This window comes from Schistocerca americana, chromosome 4 (assembly GCF_021461395.2).
Source record: "Schistocerca americana isolate TAMUIC-IGC-003095 chromosome 4, iqSchAmer2.1, whole genome shotgun sequence".
Taxonomy (NCBI): Eukaryota; Metazoa; Arthropoda; class Insecta; order Orthoptera; family Acrididae; genus Schistocerca; species Schistocerca americana.
This window is the reverse complement of record NC_060122.1, coordinates 249869305-249896739: the sequence shown is the minus strand read 5'-3', so window position 1 is coordinate 249896739 and position 27435 is coordinate 249869305. Positions and strand designations below refer to the sequence as shown.

General features: G+C 40.6%; 1 protein-coding gene across 1 annotated transcript in view; it reads right to left on the bottom strand.

Moving 5' to 3' along the window:
* The window catches only part of LOC124613384, a 98159-nt gene extending 71928 nt beyond the window's left edge, over positions 1-26231 (bottom strand). The window contains exon 1 of the mRNA XM_047142087.1: positions 26127-26231. Coding sequence (XP_046998043.1) covers positions 26127-26231 — 105 coding nt within the window. The remainder of the gene's footprint in view (positions 1-26126) is intronic.
* Positions 26232-27435: the final 1204 nt, after the last annotated feature.

Sequence of the window (27435 nt, the reverse complement as noted above, 5' to 3'; positions counted from 1 at the left end):
TCGCATGGCTGTAACGGATGTGCAGCAGCGTGCGATCCCTGAGTCAACAGATGGGGACGTTTGCAAGACAACAACCATCTGCACGAACAGTTCGACGACGTTTGCAGCAGCATGGACTATCAGCTCGGAGACCATGGCTGCGGTTACCCTTGACGCTACATCACAGACAGGAGGGCCTGCGATGGTGTACTCAACGACGAACCTGGGTTCACGAATGGCAAAACGTCATTTTTTCGGATGAAACCAGGTTCTGTTTGCAGCACCATGATGGTCGCATCCGTGTTTGGCGACATCGCGGTGAACGCACGTTGGATGCGTGTATTCGTCATCGCCATACTGGCGTATCACCCGGCTTGATGGCATGGGATGCCATTGGTTACACGTCTCGGTCACCTCTTTTTCGCATTGACGGCACTTTGAACAGTGGCCGTTGCATTTCAGATGTGTTACGACCCTTGGCTCTACCGTTCATTCGATCCCTGCGAAACCCTACATTTCAGCAGGATAATGCACGACCGCATATTGCAGGTCCTGTACGGGCGTTTCTGGATACAGAAAATGTTCGACTGCTGCTCTGGCCAGCATATCCTCCAGATTTCTCACCAATTGTCAACATCAGGTCAATGGTGGCCGAGCAACTGGCTCCTCACAATACGCCAGTCGCTACTCTTGATGAACGGTGGTATCGTGTTGAAGCTGTATGGGCAGCTGTACCTGTACACGCCATCCAAGCTCTGTTTGACCCTATGCCCTGGCGTATCAAGGCCGTTATTACGGTTAGAGATGGTTGTTCTGGGTACTGATTTCTCAGGATCTATGCACCCAAATTGCGTGAAAATGTAATCACATGTCAGTACTAGTATAATATATTTGTCCAATGAATACCCGTTTATCATCTGCTTTTTTTCTTGGTGTAGCAATTTTATTGGCCAGTAGTGTATTTTCATTGCTTGATAGGTATTTATGAACATTCTTCCGATAAATGTCCGCCAGGTATCTGCCTTACTCGTGATTTTTAAGTGGCCGTTCCACATCAGATCGCTCTGTACGTATATTCCTAGATATTTGAAGGGGGTAACAGTCTTTGTTCTGCGATTTTGTAATCACACAATAAGAAGCCTTGCAGTTTATGTATTCGAAATTCATAACCTTGGTTTATAATGAGGCTCCATTGCCCTCACTGAACCAAACGTCGATCCCCAGCAAGTCTTCCCGCATTTCACTACAAATTTCTAGCGACAGAATCGTTCCTGAAAAGTCTCATGGAACATACGACGTCATCTACTAGGTCATTTATAGGTATTGTGAAAAGTAATGGTTTTATGGCAGTCCCTTGGGGCACGCCCGATGCTGCTTTTACGTCTGTAAACTTCTGTCCAATCAGAACGTCATGCTTAGCTCTCTCTGATAAAAGCTCTGCAGTCCAGTCTTACAGGTCTGATATTCCATATACATATGTTTAGTTCATTAAACGACGCTGTATCCGACTACTGAATCGGCCACAAGGGACCAAATGATATCTTGTTTAGCTTGGGCCCTACGTTCACCGACCAGACGTCACGCGATTATTACACTGAAGTGTGCCAAACAAACTAGTATAGGCATGACTGCTAAAATATAGATATTTAAAAGGCAGAATATCGTGTTGCGATCGGCAACGCCTATATAAGACACCAAGTGTCTGGCACAGTTATTTCGGTTACTGCTGCTACAGTGGCATTTTATCAAGATTTAAGCAAGTTTGAACGTTGCGTTATAGTCAGTGCAGGAGCGATGGCACGTAGCACCTCTGAGGTAGTGATGAAGTGGAAATTTCCCGTACGTCCACCTCACGAGTGTACCGTGAATATCAAGAATCCGGTAAAACATCAAATCTCCAAAATCGCTGCAGGTGGAAAAAGATCCTGCAAGAAAGGGACCAACGACGACTGAAGAGAATCGTTCAACGTGACAAAAGTGCAACCATTCCGCAGATTTCAATGCTGGGACATCAACAAGTGTCAGCGTGCGAACCATTCAACGAAACATAATCGATATGTCTTTTCGGAGCCGAAGGCGCACTCGTGTAGCCTTGATGACTGCGCGGCACATCCTTTAAGCCTCGCCTGGGCCCGTCAACACCAACATTGGACTGCTGATGTCTGGAAACATGTTGTATGGTCGGACGAGAGTCGTTTCAAATTGTGTCGAGCGGATGAACGTGTACTGGTATGGAGACAACCTCATGAATCCATGCACCCCGCATGTCAGCAGCCGGCTGTTCAAGCTGGTGGAGGCTGTGTAATGGTCTGGGGCGTGTGCAGCTAGAGTGATATAGGACCCCCTGATACGTCTAGATAATTATTTAGAATTTTGAATTCAATTTAATAAGTGCTAAAAAGCCTTAAAACAACGATATCCATTTTGAAACACCCGATATATTTCTAGATGCTCGCTTAAGATTGGTTTTTGAAACTCCCTAAGCAGGCGTCTACAGGATATTTGCGTCTACCTTCTAGCATCTGATAGTTCAAGTCCTCTAGCATACTGTGATTCTCTTCCATGGGCGAAACAGACCTGTGATGATTTCTGCTGTCCTTCCACACATATGCTCAACGTGCTCTGTTTGCCGCGAGCACTGCATAGTTGAGCAATATTTAGGATGGGTCGTGCGAGTGTATTGAACCCGTTTCCTTTGAGACTCATTGCATTTTCCTGCCACCTTACCTACGAATTAAAATCAGCCACCTGCTGTACCAACGACAAACAATAAGACTGCGTAATAATTCCATTTCATTACCCTAAAACTGTTACATCCATGTATTTGTATGAGTTGACTCATTCATATTATAGTCAAAGAATATTACGTATTTTCGTTGTGCGAAGTTTGCACTAGGCGAATGTTATCATTTCCGCAGTTTCTATAGTACTTTAGTTTCACAATACTACAAACGCGAATGACATAGATTATTGTGTGAATGTAATCGGATTATTATTAATAGAATCCATAGCAATATAAAGCTTTTTTTTTCTTTTTAGACTGGCTATGTATACGGACTTGGATTGCGAATGGGACTTTTACGCTGAAGAACTCGAAACTGATCTCGAGGAGGAAATAGATCTGATGCTCGAGTTCTTACCTTTTGATGGCTGGGATGGAGACGAAACGACACTAGATGGCTGCTTGTACGACGGTGTTTCTACTGCTGAAGAATTCGTGGTCTTTCGCTTAAACCTGGTTGCTGTAATAACGTTTAGAATTCCTAAGCAAAAGGTATTGAATGTATTCAGTGCCTTACATCTCCAGTAAATAAATCTTTGAGATTAATATTCTGTGTTTCTATGCCACTATGGTCTACTAGTTAAGTACTCGACTTTAGGAATATCGACCGCAGCCGAGAATACTGGCGCACGCCTGTGCTCTGCTCAAAGGCAGCCAGTTTGAATCCTAGTGTTGGGCAAATTTTCAACTCCAGTATTTCATCAGGAAGAGGTGGAGATGATGTGATTCAACGTTCCTTTTCGCACTCTCTCTCATGAAAAGAGGGCATGCATCACTACTATCCATCGAAGTGGACGATTGCGCCTGGAGATCACCTTGATACTACCGGCGAGAAGTGCGCTATATACTAGCACCAGGTTACGTATTCTCCATATCTCATCATCATACTACACAGCATGACTCCACACCTTACATACGCCCGTCATAGTCTCTTACACGCAACAGATAAACTTAAGACACGACTGTCACACACTGCATAGAGGGGTGCCATTGTTTGTGGAGGAAGAAACCTTTCTTTGGATATTCAGTTTAAAAACCCTTGGATCCCTAGCTAACAATACCATACGATTCTGCTTTCTGTATTCAGTGCAAGAATATTTTGTGCAGATTTGATATAAAGAGTTTAGGCTCCAGAAAGTAAAGACTAGAGGACGGCTGGTTCTTTTCTCGTATTATTACTGTCGATATGGGTACTATTTCTCACTTAAAATTTAAGGGTCAGCGGAGAAATAATTTCATTGACTGCTCCATATAAAAGCGTTATATCTTAATTACACTTTCTTAGTAAGTACTATCGATGTAAAATGGATTTCCAGAGCTTTCTAGAAATGGAAAGGGACGGAAAGCGTTGAGATTCCAAAACGAGCTATGGATGGGTAGGTTAAGGTTAGTAGTGTGATGAGTTATCAGCGGTAATTAAAATAAGGGGAAGTGTTCATAGCATGCGACCAAGGAGCAGAGAATCAGCAAATAAAGTATGGCGTCAAATGACACAAGAGGTTGCGGAACAACCCCTAATTATGGTGATCAGAAGGAATGTATGTGTGTGTGTGTGTGTGTGTGTGTGTGTGTGTGTGCGTGTGTGTCCAAGATATGGCCTTCTCATGTTTCAACCAAATGTGGTATACAAACAGCATACTTCACAATTATCAGCACTGAGGGTTTCATAACCATCAAACACCGTTAGACGCAGGAACACCACCAAAAACCTTTTTTCGGCTCCTGCTATATTAGATGCCTTGCATGAGAAGTATATTGCGTGGGAATAGCTTCAGCCTGTCTTCTCAACTAACTCTGCAATGCAGCCTACATGTCAGGAGCGACAAACGGTTTTCTAGGGCAATGTTAAGATTGCCCTTCATAATTGGTGCACTGTGAAGGTAATACTTGTTTGTTTTATCGATCTGTTTTGCAGAGATTGTGTGTGTGGATGGCGATGGGCAGGAAGGGGGAAGAGGCAGGAGGGGTTGGACATACAGAGGGGGCAGGAAGGAGAAGGAGAGAGAGAGGCAAAGGAAGGGAGGCACTGAGAGACAATGAAGAGGAGGCAGGTGGGGAGAGAGGGTGGGGGTGGGGACGATGGATAGGAAGAACAAGCAAGAGGCAGTGAATTGGGAGAGGTGGGGAGGAAGGGACAAATAGAGAGAAATGGTATGTATGAGGTGGATAGGAAGAGGGGTCAAGTGGAGGTCGATAGGGAGATGAGCAGGAGGATATGGGCAGAAAAAGAGGAACCAGGAAGAGATCGACAAAGGAGGAGACTACAAAAGATGGAAAATGAGAGGTGGAGGAAGACATGTGCAAAGTGACTGAGAGTGGAGGAGATGGACAGAGAGAAGGGGGGGGGGGCAGGAGTAGATGGGCAGAGCGGTGGGAAGGTAAGAGATAGCCAGACAGAGGGAAGGTGGAAATAGACAAGGGGAAGGCGAGAAGGAGATAGAGAGAGAAGAACAGATCGGGACAGAGAAATATGTGTACAGAAGATGATCGGAGAGAGAATGCGAGGGTGTAGGAGCTGTGCTGAGGAGGTGGAGGGGGAGAATGAGATGGACAGAAATAGGGGGGAAGGAGAAAGTTCATAGTGCGAGGGGAGAGTGGGAGATATATGCAACATATGAATCAAACACATATGTGAGAGAAGCTGCAGGGCAAAAGTTTGTTTGTTTCATATTCACTAGGAAAGTGTCTTCTAATACGTACAAGTTTACACGATCGGCTTTTCCAAGCAATGTGCTTTATTACAGAATTATGGTGGAGAGTGGATCGTAATATTCTGTAATTCTCCTAGAGAGATATTCTCTAATGATCACCTGATATTATTGGTACTCTACAGGTTGTCTTACAAGTAAATCAACGAACACTGCTCACACAGGGCTGAAAAACAGAAATTATGTTGGAGCTTCATAGGTATAAGGAAATTGTTGCTTATTTACAATGAACGTGAATATATCGTAGTTAGGAGTAAAAATATAACGAAAGAATTACACCACCCTGCTTTCCTACAAAAACATTCGCACAATCTCAACAATTCATGGGAAACCCCATTACTAATCACTTCACATAGTAGTTAGAGTTCCACACTGATTGGGTCGAATATTCCTGTGTCAAGCTTTGATTACACTGTTTTATTTATTTATTTTTTATTTTACAAACTGCACAGCTGTACTCGTAGTTTTACACTGCATACAGAAACATGCAGCACAAAATAGATGATTATAATAAATTCCACATTTTGCCCCAAGATATGCAAACCTTAGACAAATTCACATGTAATCGACATTACGAAAACCACAATGTAAAATAAAGTTATCTGGAAGAAGAAAACATTCGGCGGATAAAGGGACACGTGTTCATTAAACATTCTGAAACAGCTTATGACTTGACGAAGACGGCTGATAAAACACGCTCAGTTACAAATATTAGACGAGGTGGAGTTCCATTACAAGACAATAGCCTGTTGCATATAATGGTAATAAATAATTACTACTAATGCTGATCGTAGTAGCGGCAAAGACTTGCATCTCTCTCTGCCCGTATGTAGCATTTTCTATTTAACACGCTACAATGAAAGTTATTCTGCAAAGTTGGAAATGCGTCGCACAAATACAAATTACTTACTCTCTCTACCCTTATAAATGTGAAGAATAGGTGTGGTCAAAATTTTTGTCCTGCTCGTATGAAGCCTCAGGCCAGAAGAGCAAATTACTACAAATGGGTGAAAAGAATATCACATTGTAAAACAAGTATCAGGCGACGTACTCACATCACCGATGTAACATTATCTTTAAGCACTAACCTCACAATGATCTATTAACACATTTAAAGAAAAAAAGGACTCACAAAACTACACTCAAAATTATGACTGCTACTACAGTGAATTCTGTAAGACATAAAGTTTCTTTCTACAGAAGAATAATGCGAAGGCGGACGTCAAATATCGAAACGCAGAAGATTGAGATATAGTGTACAAATACAGGCGAAGAATCGATCGTAACCATATCTGCATACATTTTAAACAAACTTTATTGGTTCCACACCCGGCACAAGATTTCTTGATGGATCTTTCTCCAATAATCTCTACTAAATACTTGTGTGAAATAATCCTTCACGTGATTCTCTCGGTGTGACGCCTTAGCTGTGGGAGTTTCCTCACCTCAGAGTTGTGCATACCCCAACGCCCTCATTTATTTGTTGGCGGTATTCCATCCAACTCTGTTCTGTCCCACAGATTTTTTCTTCTACGGAGATTATTCCTGAGTGTCATAACACACATCCTGACGCTTGTTCTAGGCGGTTTTTTCCACATATTTCCTTTCTTGATACTTGAACTAAAATATTTCTCATTTCTTATCAGACCACCTAATTTTCAACATCCTTTATAACACCTCTCTTTCTTTCACACATTCCGTGACATATTTCGCTGTAATGACTTCTGATAGTGTATTCCTTGAATTTTGTTCTTCAAATCACTGCTTCTGTTTTATACTTGTGGACTTATTTTAGTGAGAAATGCTATTTCCGCTACTTTCGTTTTCCTTAGTTTGTCAAGGACATTTTGCTTCCAACGTAGCAGAAAGCTGAAATGTTGCTTTTTTTGAATAATTAATAGAATATGCCCCAATCTTTTAATTAAGGCTAAAATACATTGAGAGTAAATTTTCTCTGTGTAAAGTAAGGAGAAAAGGTCACGATTTAATGCAAGGAATGTATTTTTTTGCTGTTCCGATAAAGAATGTTCCATAGAAATGTTTATGTATCGAAACTCTAAAGCAAGTTGAAGGCAGTCATCGTAATTTGTTTTTCTATTATATTAAAGCTGTGAGCTCTCTCTCTCTCTCTCTCTCTCTCTCTCTCTCTCTCTCAATCGTTTGTTTTGGCCGTGGTGGCCGTGCGGTTCTAGGCGCATCAGTCCGGAACCGCAGGACTGCTACGGTCGCAGGTTCGAATCCTGCCTCGGGCATGGATGTGTGTGATGTCCTTAGGTTAGTTAGGTTTAAGTAGTTCTAAGTTCTAGGGGACTGATGACCTAAGATGTTAAGTCCCATAGTGCTCAGAGCCAATCGTTTGTTTTCGATGGTTGTTCCACAAAATGTAATTGTCACTCTCGTATTTGTAACTTTTGGTCAAATTATTACGCTAATTGAATTACAAAAGCCGTGCTTTATTTAAGTACCTACTTTCGTTTTTCATTAATTCCACATATCAAGTTACTATGCTGCAGTTTAAAACGTTTTCAGGTTACAGCGAAGGAGAGTTGCCGACGAATTGTTTGGTGGCCATTGCCGAACGCTACTAGTGTTCAATCGGCTATTACTTTACGAAACTTTTATTTCACCTTCCCTCAGATGTCTTATACCGGTCTTTTCTATAAGTATCCGGGCACTGTAATTACGCAAACTGCGTAATTTTTAGATCGGTCACTGGCCTCTAAGCAATGCCATCGGTCAATGTTCTCGTCGGTCAGATGGGAATCTGATGCTGGTTGGCGCAGTGTATAATTTCATTAACCACAAGTATAAATTTTCTATGCAACATTTTATCATTTCAAAAGCTTTGCCACCAGCAAAAGTGATAAATATAATATTACTTTTTTTTTTAAATACGAGTACTATTATAAAGCCTTCACTTCGTTTTCCACGTGGCCCTCAATTCTGGTGTTAAGATTTCGATCTTTTTTCTGTATATTGGTTGGGAGAGATATACGATATGCAGTAATTACCGGCAACCGCACCCAAAGTTGTCTGCCTAGAAACGCGCGCATGCATAGATGCGTTCTAAAACATTAGATAAATGTTAATCTTGTAGTTTTAGTGTGCAGCTTGGTAATTTACTTTTTCTCCCCAACGATGTAGAACAACACTGGCGTGGCTGCGGTTGTTATTCTCCCTCCGTAAATAATCTCGTCTCCAAATGTGTCCGTGTAAAAATGCAGTTCTCGTCGCTTCGGGAAAAGGGAATTAGGACGTAACTCGGTAGTACAATGAAAACTTGCGACTTCCGCATGTTAGAAATTTTACTTAACAAAATACAGAGACTCAATCACATGCGTCTTTCTCACACCAACTCAGAAGACCGACAGACACCAAGATCGGTGAAAAATGTCAAATGAGGTACATAGGACAAGTGCTACCTTTGGTCTTCAATTTTCTGTCAGGGTAAACATAATCATGCGTCTCTACGATATCTTCGCCGTAGGGAAACGGCTTGAATATTTATTTATTCGTAGGTCATTTAAAGAACCTAAACACCCGCTACTGCTTCTAATTTAGTCCTTATTTTCTGTTCATGTTCTGCGCTCATTTGTCGTTAGATGTGAGAAGCTTTCGCGCCTTTTGTGAAGAGCCTTTAGCAAATACAAACGTGAGGACAGTTTATCTCTAATCGTGTATAAGAGCCTGAGGAAAGTGCCAATGAGGCATCGAAAATTGTAGCATAATAAAATTATTTCATAAATTTACGGTTGTTCAATAACTGATTTCTGCAAGTGATTTCTTATTGTTTCCTCTAGCTTCTCGTAAATATTACATATTATCTGACATTCTCTATTGCTTATCGCTATGTTGCTGAGAATATGAAGCATTTCACAGTATTTTACGCCGTCGAAAATGTTCGTTAGGTCGACAAATCCTATCAAACTAAATTTTTTTAGAGATTTTTTTATTTAATTTTTTTTTATTTTTTACATCACCTAGCATAAAATAAGGTTTGCGTGTCTGCTGAAACTGTCTTTCCTAAGGCGAAACTGATACTCATGTGTCTGTTCCTCAATTTTCTTTTCGATTCTTCTGTATTTCACGCTTAAGAAGTAAACAGTATTACTGGGACTACTATGCTATTCGCAATTAGTCAACAACACCATTCTAGTGACATACTTTCATCTCTAATGTGAAGGCGGAGTATCTGCTGTAAATTATAAGGTTAGGGCTGCGCATACGTGATGTCTGTCATATTTCTGTATGTGGAACATCTATATATGTAGAAATTATAAGTGTGATCGTTGAAGGACTCCATTCTAAAAACTGCATAATGCCTTCTGCTTTACCAATATTCTCTTCTTTTACTAGTTCAGATGAAAGATTATTGCAGGGCGCTTCATTGCAGCAGACTCTCTTGAATCTCGTAGCCTGCGGTTAGGAAATCGATAACCGTATACTCTACAAATCGCAGAAGCATCTTCTGTACAATAGCCGTAGACCAATACCATATTGGCATACTCAGAATATCTAAATAGTGTGGCAAGCTTAAATGAAAACATAGAACTGGCAGTCAAATGACAACCAGAAATGAAAAATTCAATTACATAAACTCAAACACAACTTTACAAAACAAATTAGTTGTCTATAAATAAACCCATAGCGACTGGCGTACCAACACACGAGATGGAAACTTACCTCTGTAAGCAGCTGTATATATGTAACTAACAAAAATTTACAACTACAGCACAACCGTACGTCGACGACATCCTACGCCCCGTTTTGTTGCCCTTCATGGAAAGCCGTCCCGGGCTTACATTCCAGCAAGATAATGCCAGCCCGCCCACGGCGATTTTCTATCGCTTGTCTTCGTGCCTGTCAAACCCTGCCTTGGCCAACAAGGTAGCCGGATGTTTCCCCAGCTGAGAACGTTTGTAGCATTAGGGGCAAGAGCCTCCTACAAACTCAACATTTTGACGATCTAAAGCGCCAATTGACAGAATTTGGCACGACATCCCTCAGTTCTACATCGAAAAACTCTTACCAATCAGTGTGAAGCCGAATAACGGCTTGCATAAGGGCCAGAGGTGAACCAATGTGTTATTGACATGCTAAATTTGTGGAGCTCTTCCCCTTGAAGGAATCATACAATTTTTCTGAAATTATAATCATTTGTTTGTCTGTACCTGTACATCACATCTGCTGATATCCGTCACATTCGGATAATTCCTTCGCAGTGCGTGTTTGCTGATGATGTTGTGGTGTATCGTAATGTCGTTGACTGACTGTAGGAGGATATAAGATAGACAAATTTCTAGTTAGTGTGATGAATAGCAGCTCGTTCTAAATGTAGCAAAATGTAAAATAATGCAGATGACTAGGAAAAACCAACCTGTAAAGTTCGAATACAGCATTAGTAGTGTGTCGCTCGAGTGTCACATCGATTAATTATCATTGCATAAGGTTCCAAAGCCATATGAAATGGAACTAGTATATCAGGACTGTAGTAGGGAAGGTGAAGAGTCGACTTCTATTAGTAATCAGAAATTTAGGAAAGAGTGATTCATCTGTAAAGGAGGCAGAATTTAGGACCATAGTATGACCAATTCTTGAGTACTGATCGAGTGTTTTGGATCCGCATCACGTCGGAAGATACCGAAGCAGTTCAGAGGCGGGCTGCTACATTTGTTATTGGTAGATTCGGATAACATGCAAGTATTACGGAGATGCTTCCGGAACACAGACAGGAATCTGTGGAGGGAAGGCGACGTTCTTTTCGAGGACTCACTTTCAGAAAATTTAGAAGACCGTCATTTGAAGCTGACTACAGAACATATCTACTGCCACCAACGTACACTTCGCGTAAGGAATACAGAAATAAGAAAAATGATTGTTCTTACGGAGAAGGAATTAAAGTCCAGAAAGAAGAAATAAAAACTTTCAGGTTTGCCGACGACATTGTAATTCTTTCAAAGACAGTAAAGGACTTGAAAGAGCAGTCAAACGGAATGAAAAAGGCCTTGAAAAGAGGTTATAAGATCACCATCAACAAAAGAAAACGAGGATAATGCAGTTTGTCCGAATTAAATAAGGTGATGCTGAGGGAATTAGATTAGGAAACGACACAGTTGAAGTAGTAGATGAGTTTTGCTATTTGGGAAGCATAATAACTGATCATGGTCGAAGTAGGGAGGATATAAAATGTAAAATGGTAATTGGGAAGAAAAGCGCTCATGATGAAGTGAAATTTGCTAACATCGAGTACGGATTTAAAAGTCAGGAAGTCCCTTCTGAAAGTATTTTTATGCAATGTAGCCATGTATGAACGTGAAACATGGGCGATAAACAGTTTAGACAGGAAGAGAATGCAAGTTGAAATGTGGTGCTAAGCTGAAATGTATGCTCAAGATTAGATGTGTAGCTCACGTAACTAAACAGGAGGTACTGAATAGAATTAGGGAGAGAAGAATTGTGTAGCACTACCTGACCAGAAGGAGAGATTGGTTGGTAGGGCACATTCTGAGGCCTCAAGGGATCACCAATTTACTACTGAAGGGAAGAGTGGGGTGTAAAAACTGTAGAGGGAGGTTAAGAGATGAATACGCTAAGCAGATTCAGAAGGACGTGTGTTGCAGTAGTTACTCGGAGATGAAGAGGCTTGCACAGTGTAGAGTAGTGTGGAGAGCTGCATCAAACCAATCTTTGGATTGAAGACCACAACAACAACACAGGAAGTATACAAACAGCCATTTGTCCACGCTATTTCTGTGATTGCAACAGGAAAGAAAATGACGAATAGTCGTATATGGTACCCTCCGCCACGCACTGTACGGTGGCTTGAGGAGTATGTATATGGATGTTGACGTCTATACGTGTGGAATTTTTATTTGGTTTGCAGATTTTCAATTTATGGGCATTTGCCTAACTTCTGGCGTTTAGCCAATCACTTGGACATCACTTGAAGAATTTAATCCCGAGGCCTAGCTTAAACCGTAGAACTTAAAGCCCTAAGCATTTTGAATACACGCTTCCATTGTGCTTTCACCGCGATGTCGCCTTACACGGATGCGTCCATCATGATGCTGTAAACAGAACCTGTATTCATCCGAAAAAATGACGTTTTGCCATTCGTGCTCCCAGGTTCGTCGTTGAGAACACCATCGCAGGCGCTCCTGTCTATCATGCAGCGTCAAGGGTAACCGCACCCATGGTCTCCAAGCTGATAGTCCATGCTGCTGCAAACGTCGTCGAACTGTTCGTGCAGATGGTTGTTGTCTTGCAAACGTCCCCATCTGTTGACTCAGGGATCGAGACGTGGCTGCACGATCCGTTACAGCCATGCGGATAAGATGCCTGTCATCTCGACTGCTAGTTCCGTATTACCCTCCTGAACCCACCGATTCCATATTCTGCTAACAGTCATTGGATCTCGACCAACGCGAGCAGCAATGTCACGATACGATAAACCGCAATCGCGATAAGCTACAATCCGACCTTTATCAAAGTCGGAAATGTGATGATAGGCATTTCTCCTCCTTACACGAGGTATTACAACAACATTTATCACGCAACGCTGGTCAACTGCTGTTTGTGTATGAGAAATCGGTTGGAAACTTTCCTCATGTCAGCACGTTGTAGGTGTCGCCACCGGCGCCAGTCTTGTGTGAATGCTCTGAAAAGCTAATAATTTGCATATCACAGCATCTTCTTCCTGTCGGTTAAATTTCGTGTCTGTACCACGTCATCTTCGTGGTGTAGCAATTTTAATGGCCAGTAGTGTAGTTGCTGTTAGTTTCACTCTTGTTTCGTTTGTGTTCTGTGGCACCAAATTGTTTTGTCTGTTACTTGTTTCAAGCGCTTATCGTAATGGCAGTCAGTGTCCAGTGATTGGCCTGCTCAGAAAGGACCACCTTGTTTACGAGTTGACAATAAGGCACTAGCCGATTGAGGGCAGTGTTCCGGAATTAGAATCCCTTTTGAGCACTATCGTTCTTCATCCTGTTGACGTCATGTCGGCTGTGGTGGGTGAGACAGAAGCAGCAATTGAATTTTGTTTGCGGCTATTAGAGACCTTGAGCACACTATGTGTGTTTTGAGGGGAACCCAAACTAGTGACAGCCAGCTAGATAGGGTGCGGGCATAGTTAATGCATTACTTCCGATAGCTCTTCTCGTTCCCGACTGTGAATAGTACTTTTACTTGTCATTTTCCGAGACTTAGCTCGGTACCTTCATCAGTGCAGGGATGTCGGGTTGCCTGTCGGCATGTGTTTTGGTTTCGAGCGGGTGTCTCGCTTTCGCTTTTGACCTAGCAAAGGGACTTGAACTAGTTATCTTGAGGGACTTGGGACGGTTCGTTCGTGGTGCAGGGATGTCATCAGCCAATGGGCGAGTTCCCTCTGCATGGACGGGTACAAGCGAACGTCTCGCTTGCGGCTTTCTCATGCCCATTGTCTTGCTTTCGTTAAGGAGCTGCCGGTCAATTTCATTTTGCTATGTCACCCCCGGGGTTGATGTTTGAGGGGGGAGGTTGAGCCGTGCAAGGCTCGTGTTTATCCCGTTTATTGCTTGTCATCTTTTCTTACGGTATTGCCGCCTCATTTTCTTATTCCATTTACTTGGGGTCACTAACTTCCTGCCTTACTTGTCCATGAGTAGCAGCAGCAGCGTGAATCGATAAGTGCAGCATCGTACCATCTCTGGAGCGACCGGTAGTATTTCCGGGTCGTTGTGTTCCAGTAGTCAGTTGGAGACGAATGGTATCGCTATGTCCATGACACGTTTGTAGTACGAATACACGGAGCAGAGGAGTTGGATGCCTTCCTGACACATTTAAACAGCATTAATCCGAAAATCCAATTTACTATGGAGACGGAAAGGAATGGGAAATCGAATTTCCTGGATGTGTCTGTGATTAAACGACGGCACGGCACGTTGGGCCTTAAGGTGTATAGAAAGGCAACACATACTGATTGTTATCTACATAAAGATTCAAACCACCACCCTGGACAAAAAAAGAGGTTAATGAGAACTGTGAAGACAGGGCGTACAAAATTTGTGAACCTGTTTATTTAAAACATGAGACTGAAAATCTATAGTCAACTTTGATGAAGAATGGCTATTCCAGCAAGGATATAAATCGAACACTTCACTCTAGGCAGAGCAACGATGAACAACAGTCGTCCAAGGGCAAAGTTTTTCTTCCGTTCATTAGTAAGGTCACAGATCGCATCGCGAAAGTTTTAAGCAAGTATGGGGTGGAAACTATTTTCAGACCCACCAGGAAAATAAAAGAATATTCAAGATCGGCAAAGGATGCACGACACCCTCTGGCTACACTGGGGGTATATAAAATTCCTTGTGATTGTGGACAGGTTTACATCGGTACAACAAAGAGAAGTGTGAACACCCGTCTTGTTGAACATAAGAGGAATTGCCGTCTGGGTTACTCGGATAAATCGGCCGTAGCGGAACATGTTTACCAGGAAGGTGATAATGAAATAAAATTCAGTGAGACAAGCGTCATATCAAAAACCTCGCATTATTATGGACCCATGTATAGAGAGGCTATCGAGATTGATAAACACCGTAATAATTTTAACAGGAAAGACGAAGGTGTTAAACTGGATAAAATTTGGATGTCAGCGTTGCACCGCAAGTGTGACGATCGATTACTTTCAATCGAGAATGTTGGCAATACCAGAGACAATCTCATACCGGACGCCACGTGATTGACAGTGGCGCCCTCTGTACTGCCTATATAATCAGCGCTTCCTCACGTCACCTTCGCAGTTCGCCGCTGTACCTCCGAGGATTTTTCCCGCAGTCGCAGAGGAAACGTTAGGGGAGAGTTTTATACTTCGACCACGGCCTGTCAGCATGGAAGTTTTAAGTGAAGACAGTATCGGCCGTGAAAACTTACATTGTATGATGTGAGACTGGTGGATTCTATGATAGTTGTGGTACTACAACATTACAAATGTAGTTACCCTTGTAATCATGCAGGAAATATTAATAGAACAAACCCTATAATTAAGCATATGTTAAGTTACATTTCCGAGTCCTGAAGGATACAGGCACAATCATGTGGTCACAGATCATAAGACTTGTGGCAGATTTAAGGGCTACCACAGACTCTCGCTGTATCACTTGGCGCTACTGGCTGATGTTTACACTGAGCTCTCTGCACTGTGCAGTTTTCTCTTAGTGTGTGATTTGGACTTTGTTGCTACCTGCTGCTTTGCTTGCACATGGACCTGCCTGTCTGCCTAATTCAGGACTGCCATTGCTCAACTTTTTTCAGTGAATAGCTGTTGGCATATGGGTACCCAGAGAACATAATCTGTATTTGGGTGCTTCCCAGTCGAATTTACAAACAGTGTTTTCTTGTACTAATGTGTGAGTTTTTCAACAAGCTGCCAGAGTACTGTAGTGGCCAAGAGGTTTCCACCTCTATGTTTCCCATTTTGTGTATTTCCAGAAGAGTTGGGAACTCTTACAGTCTGTCATTCATTCAGGCGGCAAATTCGGGGAGTGCCAATAGATTCAGACTACCAGAATGGAAATAAGTGAGATGAGGAATCTGTTGACCAATCAGATGGAAGCATACAATCGAAGAAATCATTGTACAGTACCAGGGGAGTGTTAGTCTCTTACTGGGGATGCTTCACTGCTAGGCCTAACAAGAGACACTTCAGTGTCTGCTGTTATATTATGTAAGCAATGACCATCAGTTGGTGTCATCACTGCTAATGCTAGAGGTCCTGTCTGGATGCAGCAATGGATACAACAGCCACTGGAGCTTAAACAAAACACCCAACTCCTGGAAATTAATGAAGCACTACATGACTCTCTATGTCAGCTCACCATCCACATAATGTCTGGTAACGAAAGTCACTAATGCACCCCAAGTAAAAGTCTGCTTGTTACTGTTACATTAGTCTCAAAGTGACAAATTCCAAGAAAGCAACTGCGACATAGTTGTTAATACACTGGGAATATTGTAATTATCCATTTAATACTAGTGTGAGATGGAAGTGTTTTAACTGTTTCAAAATTAGATTTGTTGGAGGAAGCTAAAATCAGTTTAGCCTTGGTCCAAAACTTACATATTTTGTGGAAATAAAAGCTATTATAATATACTGTAATTACATTCCTGCAGCTGGTGTACCTAATCCTTTTCATTTATTATTAATGGCAAATGCCCCATTCTAATGCATTTGTTTTTGATTAATTAATGTCATCAGTGTAACTTACATTGTGTTGTGAAGCAATATTAGAACTCAATCAGCACACTAATTAACTGCAAACATAAATGCAACAGAAAGCGTCGCTGCACATTCATAATATAGGATCGACAATTGATTGCCCACTATGAAAGATACTGCCCAGTTCAGGTTAACAATAACAACTAACTGCACACCACACATTATTGATTTTGCTGCACAGGATTAATAACAGTTAACATAAAACTAATTTTCACTAGTAATAACATGAATCATCAAGGAACAAATAAACTGAAAAGAGAATGTAGCAACACCTTAGTCTTTGATGAGGGCTTCGCAAAGATTTCCCTCATTCATAACATACAAGTACTGGTGGTTTTAAATAATATTCAAAGAACCTATATAATGCAATACTGTCTGAAATTATTATTATGAACAGTAAGACGAAAGTTGCTCAGTGTGCTCTTAAACATTTCTAGTAAATAATTTAAATGTCTGAAAAACTGATTTTAAAAAGCATTAGTCATATTTACTACTGTTTCTCCTTAAACTCAGTAGTAAAAAAAAATAACTTTGATGTTCTTTGAAATACTTAAATACTCACACTAAATGAAACATTATCTACCTTCATACCTCCATGTTCTCCTAAAACTGTCCCTCACTAACATCCACTGTAGATGAAGCACGCCTCTCTCTGCCTCCTTCGATTAAACCTATTGAATTGATTAAGATGATAGGCATGTAGGGAGATTGGTAACTTAGTCTCCTCTAAATGGTCAGTAACATTAAATAGTTTTCCAGGGCATACTGCCATCATACAAATGCCTCCTGGACAATTGATACACTCTGATATAACACTGTCCCAGGCAGTAATTAATTATCTCCACATCAGAATCCACTATTATTAATCAGGTACTACTTCCTTTCAGTTCCATTACTTCTTCCTTTGAATTAACCAACAACTTAAATGATTGTAGTGACATAAACTATTCAGCCTCAGACCCCCATGGGGAGTAAATTTGTTGTATGAAATAGGCTATTGAGATTACCTAAATCTTCCCCTGAATGTTTCCATATCGAGCCAACTTCAAGAGGACTACCCATTTCAGAACAACACACAATCTAAATTAAAGGCACATAAAGAAAAGTATTGCAGTATCTAAAACCTTTAAGCCTCCTTGCACTAAATGCCAGTACTACATTAAGTGTAGCAAGGTCACATAACAAGTTTACACTACACAAAATTATAACATTGTAATAAAGTAACCATAAACTTACTTACAGTAACTAAGATTTGATATAATACTCTTCCCTTGTGCCATGTAGCTTCGATGAATACCTCTAGCAATGTACACTGCTTCTTCACTGAAACACAATTAGTTATAATACTTTTGTTATGCTCTTGATCATCTTTCTAATACCTCAAACTTATTTTTCTTATATTCCTTCCTACATTTTAGCCATACTCCATTTCAAATTAGCAACTATGTTTTCATTTTTATAAAATACTTCCTATGCTATACTTTCTCCAGATAACCTGTTTTCTGCCTTATCATCTTTGTGCTTGGCCATAATGATTTCAAAAACTGTTTGGTGCCTAATTCTTTGATAATAAATGGTATTGTCTTATCTTCAAATCTTCTATATTCATAGCATCCTCATTGGTGTCTGTTACATCCCTAGACATCCTTGCATTAGAACAATTAGAAAACACAACAATCAATGATGCAGTTTCTTCAAATGGTTGTTTTTACCTATAATTTCCATATAGCTTTTCTATGTTTCCTTATATCATTCAAATGATATTTTACCACTTCTCTGTCAGTATACACTTCTTTTAGTATCACCAAAAAGGTTGTGATAACACTCTTATTTCAGAAGGTTCCTCATAAAGGTGAAACAATTTTTGTATATGCTTATCACCCTTTTCAGTTTTTATTAAGTCCTCTGAACACCTACTCTACAATGACTCTGAACAATACCCTCATTGAGCTGAAATTCCCTTTCTTAAGATCCTTCTCTTCAGATTCATATCTACCAACGTAGATATCTCTCTCTTCCACCCTTCATGGGGAGGGTATTATTCAGTTTTATCTTGTGTCCTGTCTCCTAATTTTCTCTGCCACAGTCTCTCTCAGAGCTACACCAATACATTCATGTGGTGCATCATTTAAGATCCTTTCAGATTTCTTGAGAAACATGATCCATTTGAAGTGCTTGTTATGACAATATGTTCCACCCAAACAACTTCATTCTCGTATGATTGAAGCTTTAATGTAATCTGGCCATAATGATCTGGTATGATTTTTTTTTAGTAATTTAATTGAAAGGTTTCTTGCTTTGGTAAAAATAAAATTGGTTCTTTTTGTCGTGACAGAATAAATTACTATTAATCACACCAGATTTGTCGGAGAACAGCAGCAACATGTGTAATTGATCCAGCTGTAAGAAATTCTATTACCTTTTAGCGGAAAATTCGTGCGGTACTCTCCGACGTTAGAAAAGTCGTGGTGTTCCGCTCGGAGCAGGAGGCGGCTGTCTTTTCTCATTCGCGATATCGAAAATTACTAAAAAAAATGAACAGAAATTTTATTTCGGAGGAAGATCGCGCGGAGAAAACAGACGGAAGTTACATGAAAGAAACCTAAGGGACCAACTAATTGGATTTGTACGAACATATAAACGGAACTGAAAGAACTTGGAATAAATACTATAACGATGTCGTCACGACAGCCTCCTGTTCCGACAGAACACACGCTGGATCATAAGCTGCATAAATCTTTTAAACAGGAAAGATTATCAAAAGTATAATTAATTAAAATAAGGTTGAGAGATTTTCTTTGAAATTAAATAAACTTCAAGGCTTCAAGTATTATATTATGAAACGGAAACTTACATTAACATGGCCACCCATTGTGGCGGTGGAGCGAATTTTCATGATATACATTCTCGCTTGTTTGTGGCTACATATATTTTTTAATCACTTAAACTTCAAAGTTACAATAAAATGATTATATCAGTATGGAGCACAATACTTTTGCGTCCAACTCGCAACACATTCACAGAACAGCTAGAGAGCGGCGCGGCTCCCTGCAGAAGAAAAAATTGGCAATTGTTATTTTGAAATATAAGTGCATCGTTTTTTTTTTACTGATCGATAGCAGCGTATAACAGTTATATTCTGCGCTTTTCAGGAGCGCGGCAAAGATATCTGGTTACAACATTCATTAGTATGTGTTAGAAGTTCGTACATACTGACGCAAATACAGAAAAAAAACTTTTACATGTTAAAAATCGCAGTGATAAAGGCTGTAATGTCACAATGCCTCCCATGTGAGGCATGATGATTCCGGAAGGATCATCAGGACTCACATGTAGTTTCAAGACATTACTGTGTTTTATCATCTGTTTACTTTCGTTCTAACATAAAATTGGAATGAGTTTGTCATCTAGGTTTTTTATGCTTCCAGTACAGTTATGAAAACAAATAAAGTCTTTCAGTGTCTTTTGTGCACTTTGGCACTTCTCTCAGTTCATTGTAAGGTGTCCTTGCACTGTCATCTTAATTGCTGTTACTGTGAAACAAAATATGACGAAAAACAATCTTAAGTCTAACACACACAAAGATAAATGAATAATACTCTATATAGAAAACAAAACATGTCAGTAGACAAACATACACAGATACATTGAAATAATTACTTAAACAGTCCTCTAAAATTGTCTGTGACCTGTTTGGTCTCGTAATGTTTTTTTTATCCGTTTCATTAGATTCTTTTAGAATGTCGTTGTTAATCAGGACGTTTCACTTGACACTACACTGTACACTTTTATTTGTCACGCGCTCACTTAACCGGAGTCTGCAACGTCTATTCTCGTTCGGTGAGCGGCGTCGTCCTAGAGGTCACGACCCTGGGTAGCGTCCTTTTTTTTTGTGTTCGCTCGTGTTGCCTCTCTAGTGTCTCGCATCAAGCGTCATGTCGTTTACATGCAAATAAACAGAAAGAAACCTGTGTTAGGTTCGTGCTATAATGTAGACTTACAGGTAAAGGTTTTATAGGATTCTGGACAGGATTGATAACCTTCCCCTCCAGTTAACGTTTCAGTGCTCAGTAATGCCTTGTCTTTATTTAACTATCTATCGCAAAATATCCGACGTGACTGATTAAATGGAAATTAATTTGAAGCTAAGACTTCTCGTTTTACAGAATAAATAAAGTTCATAATTAAGTTTCACTGTGATAGCTTTAGCAATGTCTCTTGCGTAGTTGTGAGACGGAAAACATTCTAAGGTCAATGAGACGCCTCCACAGCGCGCGCGTCGGTTGTGTTTCAAATGTTAATTGTTGAGTCCAATTGCAAGCAGCTCCGCGCTGTTGCCGGTTACTAGTCCAGTGCAACACGCGCTCGTGTATGCTCGTATGAAGTTTAACGTGTGTCACTCGCGCTCTGCTAAAATGAGAACACGCGGAAAACACACGTCTAGTGTCCTTTCTCCATCGTCGATCGGCGTATCGAAAACTTGGGTAGAAAATACCACCGTCTGTTTCGAGGATTTCACACGACAGTCCCTGCGACCCGCCATGCTGCTTACACACAGGTAAGTGAAGTCAACGTTTTACATATAGTTTGCAAAATGCTTTGCTGTGATCGCTGTCACTACCTGCACTTGCGTGCACACATGTCACTGCACACGTATTTTGTACACTTTATCACTCGCATTTTGTTTAGAACGTCTTAGAGTGTCTGCAAATTCACATCTCCCATCTCACATTGCGATTTCAAAGTTCACAGTTCAAGTTACTCACAGGTAAATACATTACAAGATTAAACAATGTCCATAAATTACATACATAGATACATACATTTCTTAAGTTTGCTTACAGTCACAAATTCTGTTAACCTTTTCAGTCACGCCACGCCGGATTAGCGTATTGAATACCACTACTTGTGCATCAAGGCACGATTATTTCGGTTATTCTCTCTCCCTTTTACAAAGGTAAAATTTTTCTTAAAACAAATCTTTTAAGCAGCTTGTTATTTCGTTTCTCTTCAAAATTTAGTATCACTGTTTATGTAGAGCACAGATTGAACAAATTCTGTCTCTACTGGTCGAGCATACTCATGCATTTCTCTCCGGAAGATTCATGCTTCATAAAGTTACTGGCTGCAAGTGCTACTCGCGGAATGTATTATAATCTCTCAACATTGCTACTCGCGATACGCGATTAGAACAAAACTTTCGCTAACGGATCTCTCCCACAAATTTCGTTTCCACTTCAACCGTCTAAAGAGCACTCAGATGAGCCTGTCAAATTCTAATCCTCAATTTTTTTTTTAATGGGATAGGATGGGGAAGTGGAAGAAGAGAGGATCAAATATGAACATAAATACACTGTATACATATACAAATTCTAGCACAACTACACTAGGATATTTTTGTGACCTTAGATGCATGACATGCGTCACGTGTGCCTTCAAGTGGCTATTCTTTAATCTAATATCAGATCTTAGTTTTATTATATTATAATGTGAGTCATATCTGGTGACAGCTTTCTAGTTTCTCACGCTTCCTTCTGGGCGATTGTCGGGCTTGGCTGTGAAATAGCTAATTACTTTAGTGCATCTTACATGTTTAAAGAAGAAACATTTACCATCAGGAATACTCCAGGCTTGTCAGTACGACGTATATGTTTCGATGTAGTGGCACTCTCGACTACATGACCTAACAGTTGTTGTAAAACACAATAAAGAAATGCTTTGTTGCTTAGCTATTAAATCTTTATGAGGCTTACTGTTCGTAGATGATACTTTGAATCTGAGATTGAATCTCCTGAAAACTATCAAATACTACGTGATACTCTCTCTGTTATTTACTGCTTTTGACAGTTCAAACACTTGGCTACACAAATCTGTTTAATTCTAAAGATCGCGCTAACAAAAGGTATAGTTCATGGCGGTGTTACAATAACGCACAGTTTACACGCAATAGGCTGTACTCTGTACACTTAAAGACTAACATTCCATCTTGAGGGCTAAAAAAGAAATTGCTTAACCTAATATTTCACATACATATATATTCATTGGAGTTGGAAGGTGGCAATCTGCTACTTCCTTCCGTATCTCCTTTCACCAATAACGGCATTCCTCAATGCCAACAGCCAACTTGGACTGCTTACACCTATGACTAACTTAAAACTAACTGAGAATCTGTCCTCTCAAATGGAATGTGCTTTCTTTTTCGTACGCCATAATAAATCAAATCTTCAATTACCTCCATAGTTTTTCGCCAAAGTGTGAGTACTCGTATTGGTGTGTTTGAATACCGAGGTGTTTCGCAGGTTAAACCTTAGGCTAATGTTCCTTTGCTCGTTACTTTGCCTCGTTATACTTCTTGAGATCCTGGTGGTGATACAATCCTTTAATTCTGCCAGATGCTGGATCCGCCATTAGATAACATCCTGTATGTGGTTTTCTAATTACTACAAATGGTCCGTCGTACAATAGCCTCCATTTCCGATTTCTTTTCAACAACTTCGATGGCTTAAAATGTGTCCGTAAAAGCACCTTTTCATTAATATCATATGTAAGAGCCTTAGATACTTTCTTGTCATAAGACTTCTTGCGTAGATTCGCCTGTACAGCTAAGGATACCAATGCTTGCCTAAGTTTTGCATCTAAATCTAATTCTGGTTCTACAATTTTAGGTATGGGATCTAACCATTCATTTCTTTCCCGATGACTCGTCATTAATTCCGCAGGTGTAAATCCAGTTGAGAAGTGTGGAAGATTGTTGACAATCTGCTCGAATGAAGATACAAAGTCAATCCAACGGGTTTGTCTATTAGGTATGTAGGTTCGAATGAATCTATTGAACTCTTTGAAGATACGTTCGGTGGGATTAGATTGCGGTCTGAAACGAGATATAAGTATTTGTTTGATGCCATGTCTGGCAAGAAAATTGCGCCATTGTCTGCCAGTGAAATTCGATGCATTATCTGATAGAATGGCCTCCGACTTGCCAAATCGAGGAAAATAGTCTTGTTCGATTCGACGGATGATCGGAAGTGCACTGGATGATTTCACTGCATAAAGTCTCACATGTTTTGTGAAAAGATCCAACAATGCGACTAGGTATTTCACCCCTCCCCTCCCTTGCGGCAGGGGGCCGGCGAGATCAAGGGTCAGAACTTGATTTGGTCTCTCAGTAATAATTGGATTCAGAGGAATTAGGTTCGAATGGTTGAAGGGTTTTGCCTTCTGGCAGATAAGACATGTACTTAACAACTTATGGATTCGATGGTGCAAGTTTGGTACATAGCAATAGGCAGAAATCTTTCGTTTGCATTTTTCAGGTCCATAATGACCCCAGGAAAGATGTGTGTACCAGATAAGGTGTTCAACGTATGCGTGTGGTATACACACACACCATCTACCAGAGAGGAGGGACGTTCGATGGAATAAAACATCGTTGTCTAGTTTATAAAATTTGGACAAGTGGTGATCGGGTTTTGTTAGAAGAAGTTGTTTGATCTTACGCCATTTGGGATCTGTTTCTTGGAGTATGCGCATCTGCTTGCAGAGCTGAAGGAAATACTTTCTATGTAGTGGGTCTTTCATTAGAAGAATTCGGTAGTTAGACGTCTGCTCGATAAGTTCACTGGACTCGGGAAGTCCTTGCGGCATGCGTGACAAAGCATCCGCGATAATGTTGTTTTTACCCTTGATGTATACTATTTCGAAATCATACTCTTGCAAGAAGAGACTCTATCGTGTAAGACGAGGATGAAGAAGTTTACACGAGAGCAAGAAACTAAGAGCTTGGTGATCAGAAAAGACCTTAATTTTCCGACCATGGATGTAGTAATTGAACCTTTTAAAGGACCATACAACGACCAGAGCCTCCAACTCTGTCACCGAGTATGACCTCTCACATTCTGTGAGAACCCTACTTGCAAAGCTGATAACTCTTATCTCTTCTTTTCCATCAATTACTTCTATTTGAAACAAACAAGAACCAAGCCCCTGAAATGAAGCATCTGACGAAATACAGAATTCTTTATCCATGTCTGGATGGAACAAAATATTGCTGTTAAGAAGTGCTTGTTTAATGCGATCAAAATCTGCCTGACACTCTGGCGTCCAATGCCAGTGAGTATTTTTCTTTAAAAGATCATGCAATGCTTGACTGTTCATCGACTGGTCCGAAATAAACTTTCTGAAAAAGGAAGTCATTCCGAGGAAGCCTTTCAACTGGCGTTTAGAAGAGGGCACAGGAAAGTTTTTAATAGCTGCTAGTTTGTCTGGATCTGGGGTAATTCCCTGTGATGATACAAGATGTCCTAAAAATTTAATCTTGCTTTTACCAAATTTAGACTTATGTAGATTAGCTGTGACTCCATAGTCAACAAACCTCTGGAAAACTTTGCTTATTATGTCTAAATGTTCTTCCCAAGATTTCGTAGCAATCAGTAAGTCATCAACATACACTGTTACTCGATCCAACAGTTCAGGTCCTAATACATGATCAAGTGCAGCTATGAATACGCCTGAACTCACATTCAAACCAAATGGAACTACTTTGAATTGGTATGATCTACCTGCAAATATAAACGCTGTATATTTTCGAGACTGTGATGTCATCTTGACCTGCCAGTAGCTCGATCTCAAGTCTACCGATGTGAGGAATTTTACTCCATGAAACCTTTGTAATTGTTCATCCATAGCCTCAGATCGAGTTCTTACTGGAATAATTATTTTATTTATGTTTCTTGCATCCAAAACTATACGTACACTACCATCCTGCTTCAAAACTGGCAATAACGGACTACTGTAAGGTGAGTCTGACGGTTCAATGGTTCAAATGGTTCAAATGGCTCTGAGCACTATGGGACTCAACTGCTGAGGTCATTAGTCCCCTAGAACTTAGAACTAGTTAAACCTAACTAACCTAAGGACATCACACACATCCATGCCCGAGGCAGGATTCGAACCTGCGACCGTAGCGGTCTCGCGGTTCCAGACTGCAGCGCCAGAACCGCGCGGCCACTTCGGCCGGCTACGGTTCAATGATCTCCCACTTAAGCATTTTACGTATTTCATTTTTCACAGCCTCGCGCCTTGCATACGGGACAGAGTACGTTGTCTTGCAAAAAGTAGAATGGGGAGCGACCTTCATGTCATATTCGTAGTCACGTATTACTCCAGGTTTCGAAGAAAAGACATGAAGATACCTCATAAGTAAGTGCAGCAAATCTTGCCTTTGTATGTAATCAAGTTCACTTGATTCGCTTACTTTATTCAAAATCTCTTCTCTAGTCGGAAGTCCGTCATCAGTATCAAAATCCGTCCAACTGTTACCCTGTCTTGTCATGTGTGCTTGGTTCAAAAACATTCGCTGTACCAGTCTGCGTACCTTAACTTTGTGCTCAGTGTTAACTCTTTTTACCTTGGCGCGCAACAATTGCAGCGTTACCTCCTGTTCACCTACTCGGATTGTACAGATACCCTTTTCTATATCAATCACTGCCTTATTCTTCCTCAGGAACTCCATTCCTAATAAGCATGACACTGACAAATTCTTAACTACTAGAAATACACACATGAAAGAAGTAGAATTAATCCTTATCGGTACCTGAGCTTGCAAATTGACTCGCTGTGATAAAGATCCTACCGCTCCTGTTACTGAACAACCTTGTACTGGTAACGTTAAAATTTTCATCCCTGCAGAAACTTTCTTAAACATACATAGTGATAAAGCATTTACGTTTGCACCAGTATCAATAATAGCATCTATTGGTGTATTGGCTATGTAAATTTTAGTCATTGCTTGTACTTCGTCTTCCCATACGTCATTCAAGTCTGTCTCAATATTTTCCTGCAACAAATCGTCTCTCAAGTCAGTGTCGCGATCATAACGTATTACGTTAAGTCGTTCAAGGTCGAGTTTGCCCCCATTATGTCCCGCAGCATCCCCAAGGAGGCGAAAAGGTGCTGCCTTTAGTTTTCCGCTTTCTTGTGATGCGACTGATTTGATTCTTCTGTCACATCACTTGACCATTCTCGCTGGTTTTTTGCCCATTGTGTTTGTTGATTTGTATCAAACCCTTGTTGGTAATGCACTTGATTACCAGGCTGAAAAATCGGTACATTACTTGCCTGCGTAAAATATACCGGTGGATTATATTGTTTTCTTGGTTTATTGTTATTGTATCTAAAGTCCTGTTGTGGTGGCGTGTACTGTTGTTGTTGCATGAATGGTTGTTGCTGAGGCGTGTATTGCTGTTGTTGCTGGTGTTGTGGCTGCCCATAGGGTTGTGGTGGAGGTAGCTGACCTCCGCAATTTTGATTGTTGCAACGTTTACCCTTGTATTTGTTCCCATTCTCGTAGAAGTTACTACCGTTATTGTTTGATTGGTATGGGGCATTCCCGTAATACTGTTGTTGCGTGTTGTATATTGGATTGTACCGTTGGTTGCCGTAATGCTTGTTTTTGTGTTTACCATTACGGTAACCATTGTTTCGGCCTCTATTGCGGTTATTGTACTGTTTGTTTCCGTATTGTGTTTCGTGTGAACCATTTCCATTACTACCGTTTCCATTCGAATACGTGCCTGCGTTGTTGTTCTTACGGTTAGCATTCGCACGCGCGTCTTCGTGTATAAGATCGAGCGAATCAAGGACGGATAAAAATGCGTCCTGATCTTCCTCTGACACGTTCACTAATTTTTCGCGTATGGAAATGGGTAGTTTTGACT